The sequence below is a fragment of the Pyxicephalus adspersus genome, chromosome Z (assembly GCF_032062135.1).
Source record: "Pyxicephalus adspersus chromosome Z, UCB_Pads_2.0, whole genome shotgun sequence".
Classification (NCBI taxonomy): Eukaryota; Metazoa; Chordata; class Amphibia; order Anura; family Pyxicephalidae; genus Pyxicephalus; species Pyxicephalus adspersus.
The window spans coordinates 79,204,298-79,217,128 of NC_092871.1; the positions used below are offsets into that span (position 1 = coordinate 79,204,298).

General features: G+C 37.4%; 1 protein-coding gene across 1 annotated transcript; it reads left to right on the plus strand.

Moving 5' to 3' along the window:
• On the plus strand, positions 1–12,601 carry PLPP7 (phospholipid phosphatase 7 (inactive)). Its single transcript, XM_072431038.1, has 2 exons — positions 1–595; positions 11,836–12,601. The coding sequence occupies exons 1-2, from the start codon at positions 154–156 to the stop codon at positions 12,198–12,200; spliced, it is 807 nt and encodes a 268-aa protein (XP_072287139.1). The 5' UTR covers positions 1–153; the 3' UTR covers positions 12,201–12,601.
• The last annotated feature ends 230 nt before the right edge of the window (positions 12,602–12,831 follow it).

Consider the following 12,831-nt stretch of genomic DNA (forward strand, 5'->3'; position numbering starts at 1 on the left):
CTAAATATAACTCAGGAGATGTGTGCTCTGAGCAGCCAGCTCTTACCCATGCAAAAGTTCAATAGCTTACTCACATAAAACCAAAGCTTGGAGGAGCACTGCTGAACCCTTGTGTAGGAAAGCTTATCTTGGATATCTTGGGCTACAGTGACAATGCCAGCCCCTCAGCGGAGGAGTAGAGGCAGGGACAAGAATAATATCTTAGCCAGACCAGAGTTTATGTCTCTTAACCAGCCAGCAACATCAACCCAGGAGGCCCGAAGCTCTAGCAGGAAACAGAGTGGCCAATATGGAAACTCTGTTGAAGGTGCCCGGGAGAGACGGCAAAGCCAGCAGTTACCAGAAGAGGACTGCATGCAACTCAATCCCTCATTTAAAGGGATTGCATGGAATTCACTTATGGCAATCGACATAGCTATTTCTAAAGGGATTGGAGTCTGCGCCAACAGTACATCTTCTTGGGCAAGTGCACGTTCCATGGTCAAGCTGATTGGAATAACGAGCCATGGCCTACCCTGGATAGTCGGCACGTTGGTTTGCCTGTGGAATAGCAACACACTGGCCGGACAGGAAGTCCTTGTAAATCTACTTCTGGGTAAGCCATGCCTTATCATTTTATACTTATATATTATGGAGCTTTGGCTTGTTGATATCCCATAAAAGGTGGGGGCAGATCTTGTATGTAATAGCTTCAATATATGACTTAAAGGACCGTAGCCTATATATCTGTTTGAATTTACCACTTGGAAATTGGAATTCAACATAAAATCTTATTGCGATAAACTAACTTATACATTTGCAACAATGTTGTGTGTAATGGTATTCATGTATACCAAAAAAAATGTATTTGTCACTCTTACAAGGGCTTGATTAAAATTGGAGTCATGGACGGTACTTGCGTCCAGCCTCCACTTTGCACATGGACGGTGGCCTCTGCGTCAAGTTAGTTCAGTGTCAGACACTGAGCTCACCATTCTCAGCTTCAACTCGAAACAAGAGGCTAGCATAAGTGACGTGATTGTGTGCTGCAGCAAAATAAACATGTCCAAAAACCATGCAAATTGGTGTATCTAATGCCAAAACCTTTTTTTTTCTAACTTTGCTTTTCTTGCTATGCTTGAGTGATATAAACCAGGAAGGTGCTTGAAGTGGTCACAATGCAAGATCCTAGCATTGGAGGCAAGATCAAAATCATAATGTAGAAGGCACCCACATTTCTAAAGCTGTGTTTTTAATTGTGGACATATGGGTCAATAGGCCAAACAGGGGCGTGCATATTGCAACTTTTTAGCCTGATTATCATTGATATGAAATCAGCCACTTTAAACAGTGGTGGTGATGTTTTACCTTGAGTTTGTAAGTGGTGATTATTGCTAAAATAAATAACTATTGGTCACTACATTCATTTAAAATCACAAATTTAGGGTAAAAATACCCTGATTTACATAAATATTGAATTTTAAAAATAAAAATTTGTAAAGGAACATATCAGAATGACACTTCTTTAAAAACAGGGCTATATGTGACTACAAATTGTTGCAACATCTTTTAAAGTGCTTGTGACTTCCTAATTTAGATTCTTATTGCTGTGTCCCTACTGGTAAGCGTTATCGTCTTTGTTTGTTCTGATGACAAATGTCACTGGAACAAAATGTGATCAGAAATTCAGAATTTTATAGTTATGGACAGAAAACTTTTTAATGAATCAGGCTGTTGTACCCCTACCACAATATTAGTGTTTTAAGTATCACTGTGGCCAAGCAATGGAGTGACACACACAACATTGCCTTTGGTTCAAAACATTTCTATGCACAGGTCTGCCTATACCTCATTGCAGAAGGAATGCTTCCGGTAGCAACACATAGATTGCAAGCTCTTTGGGGCAGGGTCCTCTACTCCTCCTGTGTCACTGTCGGTCATTTGCTCCCCTATTTAATGTACAGTGCCGCGTAATATGTTGGCGCTATAAAAATAGGATTTATTATTAATAATAATAATAATAATAATAATAATAATAATAATGTAAGCTCTTCAGGTCAGGGCCCTCCCCTCCTCCTGTGTCACTGTCTGTATCCGTCTGTCATCTGCAACCCCTATTTAATGTACAGTGCTGTGTAATATGTTGGTGCTATATAAATAATGTTTTATTATTATTAATTATTATTATTATTATTATTATTATTATTAATAATAATAATATAAATATTAATGTAGGCTCTTTGGGTCAGGGTCCTCTCCTCCTCCTGTATCACTGTCTGTATTAGTCTGTCATTTACAACCCCTATTTAATGTACAGCGCTGCCTAATATGTTGGCACTATATAAATAATGTTGATTATTATTAATAATATTATTCATATTAATAATAATAATAATAATAATAATAACATATATATGCACAAATCACTTTATTTATTCTTTGTGTTTAATTCCAGCACATAAGTGTACCTATCTATCCCCTTCTCATCATTTTAAACAACCTAATCAATGTCTGTCCAAGTATGAATGTCTTTACAAAAAATAGAAAATACAGATTTGGATACAGTTTGAATCATTTTGTATTGATTATCTTAAATGCGAAAAATTCTTTATGAGAGCACGTGGCCAGTGTAGTATTCATTTACTTTAATTTGTAATCAGAATATTAGAGAAGAGAATGCCTAAAGACCATTAAGACCATTTCAGGTTTATTTTTTTGCTGTTTGGATTCTATTTGGGGAGATTTCCCTTTTTAGGTGTTAGAACTACAAGTAACACCAATCCCTGTCCACCAAGCCTAACTGTACTCCTATACTGAAAAACAAAGGGATTGTATTCCCTGGGAGTATTGTGCTATAAATATAAAGGCAAAAGATTAGTTGCTTTGTTTGTGGATGAGATACTGGCTTCTGGTCAAGAAGTCAGCACTGAAGTCAGGATTAACTATCTAGACCAGGGGTCCTCAAACGTTTTAAACAAGGGGCCGGTTCACGGTCCCTCAGACTGTCGGGGGGCCGTACTATAGTTTGAAAAAAAAAAAGGAGAAGATTCTTATGCACACTGCACAAAACGTATTTATTATAAAAAACATGAAAGAACAATACTATATGCACAGCACACTTGCCGATCATTAAAAAAAAAAAATTGGCGTTTACTTTGGCTTTAAACTTGCTTGAGATTATTCTTCAATTCCTATGTGCATTGGAAAATGCACAGATAAATTTGAATTTTCACTGTGTGTATTGAAAATGCAAATTTATCTTGCATTTTCCATGCAAATGAATAATCTCAAGCAATTCATTAATTTGCTTCTTTTTATACACCCTACCCTACACCCAACACTACCCCACACTTTTTATTAATTAAAAAAGGGCTGCTAAAAAAACTTTGTCAGTGTCTGCTACCTGTCACTCACTGCTGCCTTCATACATCGGCTGGATCACACTGCAGCACATGTGTACATGATCAATGTGCATAGTATGTTTATACTATTTACAAATGTACATTGATCATGTACATTTGTGCTGCAGTGAGCAGGGAATGAAGGCAGGAGTGAGTCTCAGCTTTGCTCATACCTTCTCTGCCTGATGGCTTCAGCCCGACAGCTCCAGCGTTACCCCGGCAACAGTGGTGTCACGTGACCGGGTTCCCTGGAGTGCAGATGGCAGGCAGCCAGAACTCAGGCAGGAGAAGCAGCCTCAGCAGCCGGCGGGCTGGATGGACAACTTCAGGGGGCCGTATTCGTCCCGCGGGCCGTAGTTTGAGGACCCCTGATCTAGACCTTTATCTAGCAAACCCAGTTCTCCCCTAAAGTTACATAGTTGCATAGTCAGGTTGAAAAAAGACATAAATCCAATAAATTCAACCACTAGGGAAATAAACATATCCCAGATTTAAAAAACCTGTAGAAATGGTTAACCCAGAGGAAGGCAAAAAAAACGGTTTAATTTGCTTCAACAGGGGAAAAACATATTCTTCCAGATCCCATGAGGCAATCAGATGTTCCCTGGATCAACGGTCTCTGTTATCTGGAAGGATATAAAGGATCATAACCTGTCCTAAAGGAAGAGCTTTAAGTGACAGCTTAATTGTAAGGTAGCAAGGTAGATGCCCCGATGCAAAACTAAATTGCTCCAGTATGTTACATTAAAATTTCCCTCACCTTGGAACACCCTAACTTCCTGTTACATCACTTGGGCAGGAAGTAAATGGTTTAACACTTTTGATAGGTCACTTAGGCTACATACACACTTGCAATGTTTCTTGTCCGATATTCAGCTCAGGGCCAATATTGGACGAGAATCTGGCGTGTGTACAGCGTCTGTGGTTCATCGTCCAAACAACCATTCTGGCGGATCCACAGACGATGGACACAAAGGGGGGGAGCACACAGCAGGGTGCTGCTCCGTCGTTCTCCCCCTCTCCTCATCATAGAGCAGAATGGTGCTGTATGTACAACACTCCTTCATGCATCGTGCGGTCTTTAGTTGCTGGAAAGGATCCTTTCTAACGACAATTATTGCACGTGTGTACCCAGCCTTAAACTCTAAGCAGTGCATTGTGTGATGTTTACGCATCATAATTTGCTGGCAATGGCACTTTAAATCCTGTGCATTCTTTGCAGGGACAGATTGTATGTTTAAGATTTGTAAAAGTTCTGGTAAATGCACCCCATAGATCATTAGATCAGGCCTGGTAAGCAAACTTGGTAAATATAAAATTTTGGCTGATACTTAGCTCACATGTGGCCAGCTATTTATTGAATTTAGGAGGAATTTTCCAGTCTCAGTCGGCACTACTATCAATACATTTGTTTTAGGATGCCTAACAGGTAGAATGTAAAAAAAGATTATAAACGCTGAATACTAGATAAAGCTGAGATTTCCCTGTAGCAGATGTGTTTGAATGCTCCTTTAACATAAAATACATAAAGCAAAATTTCTCAATGGTAAAGTTTGAGATCTTCAGACCACCAGAGAATTAAGACAGGCAAGGTTTGGAGCTCTCTGCTGACAATCTTCACCGTTCATGGTTATTTGGGTCACAGAACATCAAGAGATGGATTAGGTGATCCTGAGTGACTGTGCCACTTGCAGCTATTTCTGGGGGTTTGAATGACTAAATTGCTGACACCCTGAAAAGTACCCGGTGCTGAATCACAGGAGTAGGCTTAGTGAGATCTGAAGAGACTGCTGTGTATTCAAGGAGAGGCATCTTTTAAAGTGATATAAAAGTTATTAAAATCCTCAAATAAAAATATTATACTTAAGTAATGATAATATATAAAATATATTATTAATATATTTTATAAAATATATAAAATAATGAACAATCTTAAAAAATATATCACTTTTATCCAAGTCCATTTCCAGCACACTGTAAATTGATCTTAAAAGCAAGAACAGAAAAACATGTTTGCATTTTTGTTTATAATGAAGATCTAAGAGTTCCACTCAAAATGGAATACACTCCTAATTTAGAACTGTGGTTAAAAAAAAATATTATTTGAGCCAGTTGTCTTACACAGACACACTTTCTAGACATTATTATTATTTTTATTATTAATAGTAATAAACTATAAAATAAACTATATTATTAAAATATTAATAAACAGTATTTATATACCGTGTTTCCCCAAAAATAAGACAGTGTCATATTTATTTTACCTCTGAAAATCTTATTAGGGCTTATTTTCAGGGGATGTCTTATTTTTCTCCCCAAAAAATCTATATTTATTCATGTACAAAAATCTGTATTTACCAAAACCTGTAACCAATATTACAATGCTATAGAAAGATACCTCTGTGTTACCTGTGACCTGTCAAAATCACAGATTTCTTCTGTTATATACAAGAAGTCTGTGACCTGTCAAAATCACAGATTTCTTCTGTTATATACAAGAAGTCATGAATAAGAATTGACATAAATGAGTAATGAAAAAAAACACAGCTTCATAAGCAAACAAGTGCAACATAACAAGAAAATGTGCTGACAATTAACTCATAGAGTTACATGTTAAATCTGAAAAAAAGCAAAAAAAAAAAATCAATTAATAAATATGCATTGCTACTAATGAATGAAATACCAGCAAGGACCTTTTGAAAAGAGAATCCACCAACCTCTTAGTGCTAGTGTCACACCAGAGTACTGTAGGTTAATTAACCCTGCAATTTCTTCACCTCTTGCTCCAGTGCTTTTGAAATCTCCTGCTCGCTCTCTGCTCTCTCCTTCCTCTTGGTATCCCTCCTGTACCACGTGACCACACCCTCCAAAGAAGCCAATAGGGCTTACTTTTGGGGTAGGGCTTATATTTCACCCTTGCATGATTAGCATGCTAGGGCTTACTTTCGGGGTAGGTCTTTTTTTCGGGGAAACACGGTAGCACTAACATATTACGCAGTGCCATACATTAAATAGGGGTTACAAATGACAGACAGTGACACAGGAGGAGGAGAGGACCCTGCCCCGAAGAGCTTACAATCTAGGAGGTGGGAGAAGTAACACACAATAAGAGGGGATATGGAATGGTGGTAAGTAGTGAGGGGTTAAAAGACAGAAGAAGATGGGTAGGTGAGTATGAAAAGATGGGTTTTGAGCGCTCTTTTAAATGAGCAGAAAGTAGGAGCAAACCGAATAGCATGAGGTAGACCATTCCAGAGAATCAGGGGCAGCTCTAGAAAAATCTTGGAGCCGTGTTTGTGAGAAGGTTATGAGTGAGGAAGTCATTAGAAGGTCATTGGAGGAGCGGAGAGAGCGGCTAGGGGAGAATTTTCAGGTCAGAAAGGTAAGAGGGACAATAACTGTGAAGGTATTTGAAGGCAAAGCACAGGAGCTTGACTTTGATTCTAAGGTAAAATAGAAGCCACTGAAGAGAACTACAAAGAGATGCAGCGGAAGAGGAGCGGTGGGAAGGATGGATGAGTCTGGCTGCAGCATTCATAACACTGATCAACAAACATTTTCTTGACAAACAGAATAAAGTCATTTTAGGTTATGTTTGATGCACAGATTCCAAATATGATATTGGTTTTTGAAATAATGACCTCAATAACAACCTCATAAAAAACTAATAAAACATGAAAATTAAGCAAAAAAAATACTAGGTATGGCTATGTATACAAAATAAAATTTTTGAAATACCTAATGTCAATACATTCATTATTCAGTATATTTACAGAACTAATTACAGAGAAGTAATTGAAAAACTATGATTTTTATGCTGATGATCAGGACAATCAGGTTGAAGGCTCCAGCAGTAGTCTGCCATCATGTGTCTATCCCATCTGCCCCGATACCTTTCTTCCATCACCTTTATATCTTGATGGAACCTCTCCCTTGTTCCTCACTGAAATCCCCAAGGTTTTCTGGACATTTTTACAAATGGCTATGGAGATAGTGTACCTTTATGCTCATAGTAGCACCCAAATTTTTAAAGTGTAAGAGCAAGTTTTGTATCAGTTCTTCTTAATTTTGTGCTTTATGGTTACCAAGACCATGACATAGCTGTGCCAGGCAGAAGCTTCAGTATCAGTCATGTAACTTGTGAAATTTAAATCATTTATCAGTTTCCGAATCTGGGGTCCATCAAAGATTCCTGCTTTTAATATTTCAGTACTCAATACAGGGAAGAATCTACAAATGTATTTGAAGCAATCACCGTCCTTGTTCAGAGCTCTAACAAATTGCTTCATTATTCTCAACTTTATGTGTAGTGGAGGCAGAATTATTTTTTCTTTGTTATCCATTGATCGTTAATACTGAAACTTTTTTCATGTTTTCCCTTGGAAGCCATGTTACTTTTTTCCAGTGATCCTGCTTTGCTCTACTATCCCCCAAGCAGATGAAACACGGGTACTTTGTGTATCCACTTTGCTGTCCAAGTAGGAAGTTCACCATTTTTAAATCAACACATATGGGCCATTGGTGGTTTTGTAGGACCATTTTAATATTTTCATATTCTTCTTTAAGTTTTGTTGAGTGACCAATTGGAATTGATGCAAAGCATTTGCCATTATGCAGTAAAACAGATTTCAAACTTCGAGTGGAACTGTCTATAAAAAGCCGCCAGTCTTCTGCTCAGTATTCTGGTAATCCCATATGGGTTAGTAGTGCAGGGATGTTACAACAGTACACAAAGCCCCTGATTCATCATTGAAATCCGCGATCGCTGGAAGCGCGATAATACGCGCGCCAGTAAAAAGCTGTCGGATAAGCGCGGCTCCGTGCGCGAGCTTTTCCGGTTGTTGAATAGCGCGATCGCGCGCGATTCCGGATCGCTAATACGAATGCGCGACCGATAATCCGATTTTGCTTGATGAATCAGGGGCAAAGTCTCCATCTTCACTGAAATATAGTAGGAGTGTCACCTCTCTTGTCCTATAAACCGTTATTTTAACTTCCGGCCTCAGACAGTTCTTTTGTTTTAGCCTGGATGATAAAAGTTCAGATGGTTGACAGACTTAAGACTTAAATCATTGAGCTCTTTCTGGGAGAACTGCTGGTTTGGTGAAACACTTCGTTCATTTTCACTTCCACTGCTAACTCCTGGATTACACTCCAAACCCCAAATATACTCCATGTCGGATACAGAAATATCAGGGAGTGTACTGAACACTGGTATGTGAAAATCAGCACCATGCGGCACAAGTAGTCTCCCACTTGTTTTTCTTTTAACAGTTGAAAATTTTTACATTCACAGCACAAAAATAACAATCATTATGATGATTTTTGGGCTCCCACCATACCATAGGTACACCTAATTTCAAACTTTTCAGTTTCCCATTTTTCCACTGACGTAGACATTCTACATAGGTTGTGCATACCATATGGGGAGCCCAATACTTATCTTGGTCCAACAGTTTAATACCAAAATATGCAAGATATTCTTGTTTCACAAATTCTGTAATGTTTTTGCTGAGAATATTCAACACAAATGTAGCAAAATACATTAGAGTCATTTAAACAACTTCTTGAAGAACTCATATTTCTGTAATAAAAAAGAAAATGTATGAATAAAAAGAAGGCAAATGAAAGTTTCATGAAAATAATGCTAGCTTTATTATTAAAAATGCAAAACATTTGTGTAAATAAACATTGATAATATTATGTTGTTGGTAAAATCGTCTATTCCGATTCCTGTATCACAGGAACTAGAGCCAAATCAATTAAACTGCTGTGATTTCTGAATTCAGCAAACCCAAAATACACTAAATATATTAAAAAATCTCTGTCAAGTGAAAAAAAAAATGTTTTTTGTTGAGCTGTGTAATATATTTTAGAGTCAGGTTAATAAAATAAAAGAGAGGTGATCAAAGTCAAGAATATTAACATTTTTACCTTGTAGTCAAAGCAAACATACCTTGGATGAAGACTGTGATTGGATAGTAAAAACACAACAACTCGCTAAGGTCATCTCTGTGCTCTGTCCTTAAATACCATGGAGGCTGATGGTCCTGCAATGCTTCTATTCTCTACCTACCCACACGAATAGGGCAGGGATATTAGGAGATAAATCATCTTAAATAATTTTTGTTTGTGCTCTATTGGAAATTTTATCCATTAATTACTGTCCTAAAGATGCAGAAGGAAGCAAAAAACAATTTTCTACATTGTAAATGAAATTTCCTTTATAGATAGTTATCTCTACAATAGGTCTCCCTATTGGAAGATATGGCATAACCTCTTTTGCTGGTGGCATGAAAAGTTTGGATTTCCTATTACTTTATGCCCTAGTGACAACATTTTTCTGGTGGGGACAGAGGCAGCAAAAATAACTATTTTTTTCTCAGAAAATGTGAAATTCTTCCCCCACTTGCGATAAATGTTTTTTCTCTTCCTGTTCTATGTCCTTTATAGGAAAGGAAGGGAATTATCTTTGTCAAAGGACAGCATGACTGACACTATTGGCTTACAGTTTTTTTTTCATTTCTTCTTTCACAAAATCATTGCTTAAACCCACAATGAGTGGTGGTGAAGTAGCGCCAATCATAGTTTTGGGCTTTCATATGTCTCTTAATCCTGGGTATGATCCTCCTCAGAAAACTTTCTACTAATCCCCTGCACGTAGGCTAGATATTTCTTCTTCTTGCTGTAGTTGACATTTTCCAGAAAAGTATTCCCAACCGACATTTCCATGATTGCAAAGCAAATGATGAGTCTTCTCCTCTTTTCCCCACTGCATCAAATCCAAAGAATGAGAGGAAGGATTTTCCCAGACCAGTAGATGATGCTTCTTCAAGTGAATGAGGGGAAATGTTGAATAATGTTTGTCTGGTATCTCATGGCTTACTTTGTATTTTTTACATGTATTGTACAAAGCAAAAGATGCATCATGAGGATTGGGCACAATAAATACCCACAGGGGGCAAGACTGATGAACTAAGACTGTACAATACTTACCTCTTTATCCCTACAACTTGTCACTTATCATCTATTTCCCATGTCTTTCCCAAAACATTATCATGACCATTAAACCATAAACTGTCCACAAAGTGCTGCCTTTATACTCGCCATGTTTTTTGCACTTACAACTTATGCACTGATGCATCACAGATGATGGCGGTCCCCCTGTTTCTTGAACTACATGCACTGGTTTAGAACAATAATCTATTATGGTCAAATAGATGTTTGAATGGCAATTTTTCGAAAACCTCAAGGAACAAACACTACAAATTGAATATGTGGATGATTAATTTGGGATACCACTATCTCTGTTGTTGTGGTTTTAGCCCTGCTTTATACCTGCCTCCATACTAGGTGACAAATTGCACTTGTAGTTAAATAGCCTGTTGTGCTGATACATCTCTTTGTTTGTACTAATTACATCCCTGAGGAAGCGGACCTAGTCTGCAAAACACGTCAGATGATCCCCACATATGTAATGTGTAGAATGTATTCAGCCTATGTATGTTATGATGTTATTTAACTTCCCCTGAATCCCTATATGGGGAGAGGCATGTGTAAACTTCTTTTAAAATAATGTAAATAAAATGTAATACTTTTATAATATTTAAAATCCTATATTTTACCATATTTAAACTCTTTCAGGGATGGTGGCAGTATTAAGTAAAATTTAAATCGGGCAAAAAAAAATACATAGACACTACCACAACTACTACTGTTATCATTAGCACCACGATTACTGACTCTAGTGGAACCTTGACATGGAATAACCACTTTTGCTCTGCACTTCTCTCTTGCAGATCCTCTGAATTGAATAAGTGTTGTGTGTCATCACACAGCTACTATTCTACTCTATTGTCCATTTTCTTGGCTGGAAAACATTTTCATTTTGCTGCTTTGTGAAACTTTTTATAATGGGGCCTATCTCTGTCCGCCACTACTGGTGTCTTTACTTGTGCTACCACAAAACGTTTGGTGAATTCTGAAACTCAAGTGGCTCAGTTTGAATTGAGGGTCCAATGGGGGCTTCAAGATTTTTGTGAGACCTGCTTCTGTTATGAGCCCTATTTTGACATGATGATGATATTTTTAGTTTATAATTATTTATCAAACCAAACCAAATATCAATTCAGATTAGGTTATTGACTCAGAACATGAATGCAGATGATTGGGCTTCACTTACTACATATGTTTTCTAGGATATTTACCCAATGCTAGAGACAGCAAATTTGGTAACATGTCAGGCATCTGGAGGAGAAAAATGAATACATATATATGTTATATATATATATATATATATATATATATATATATATATATATATAGCAAAAGATGATTATCACCAGTTTAATTAGCAAAAATTAATTAATAGTTAGACCTTTCAAAATGACACATTTTTGCATGATAACGTCCTGTTTTTCTATTTATCTTATCTATTTTTTTGTTTGTTTTGAAGCTTTGCTGTTGGATATTCTGACTGTGGCTGGACTTCAAAAGTTATTCAAACGCCGTGCTCCCTTTGAGGTGTCTCCGGGCATCTTGGACTACCTTGTCTTGGATGTATATGCCTTCCCAGCTAGCCATGCCAGCCGAGCCACAATGGTGTCTAAATTCTTTCTAACCCACTTGGTCCTTGCTATTCCTCTACGTGTCCTATTGGTCTTGTGGGCCTTCTCTGTTGGACTCTCCCGCATTATGATTGGCCGGCACCATATCAGCGATGTTATGGGAGGACTTGTGATTGGCTATATGCAGTTTAACTTTGTGGAAATTATTTGGCTGCCGTCTAGTACGTGTCAGATGCTGTCCTCTCTCTGGTGAAGATTCCCAATCAGAAGACGCATGAGACTTCTATTGTGCCAAAGCTAAGAGGAAGAAAAGCTAATACCACAACAATAAATGGATTTTAATGCTAATGTTTTGTTCTATGGTCAGCAAAATTTAATAAAGGTTTTACATGTTCCGTATTATAAACAAATAAAAATTGTGTTTATGCATATAAGCATGATCCTAATTATTTTTTTTATGAACATAAACCAATTTTGTAATGTAAGGATCTCAGTGTTAGCCTCACAGATATATTCTGGTAGCATTTTACCTGCAACCATGTTTCGTATGCAGAATTCAATGTCAACCTATAAAATGGTGCACATAAAGATGGTCACCTATCTGAAAAGTAATTGTAAGCTTGGCTGTAAATTTTGGACTGTGGAAGACTGAATTTCAAATATATGCCCCTTTTTAACCTACCTAAATTTGAACTTCAGACAAACTGCTAGATACACAAATAAAATACATATATAGGAACTGTCTTTTCTGCCTAACAGTTTGTATTTCTCTTTGCACATCTTTGAGACATAATTTAGTAACTAAATTAATAAAAGGAATGGAGGAGCTCAGCTATGAGGAGAGATTAGCTAAACTGAATCTATTCCCCCTTGAGAAGAGACCT

What these genes read in the sequence shown, in the direction of transcription:
- PLPP7 (XM_072431038.1), top strand. Translation starts at nt 154, where the DNA reads ATGCCAGCCCCTCAGCGGAGGAGTAGAGGCAGGGACAAGAATAATATC. An exon ending in CCTTGTAAATCTACTTCTGG is followed by an intron (nt 596 to 11,835) that starts GTAAGCCATGCC and finishes TTTGTTTTGAAG; the next exon opens with CTTTGCTGTTGGATATTCTG.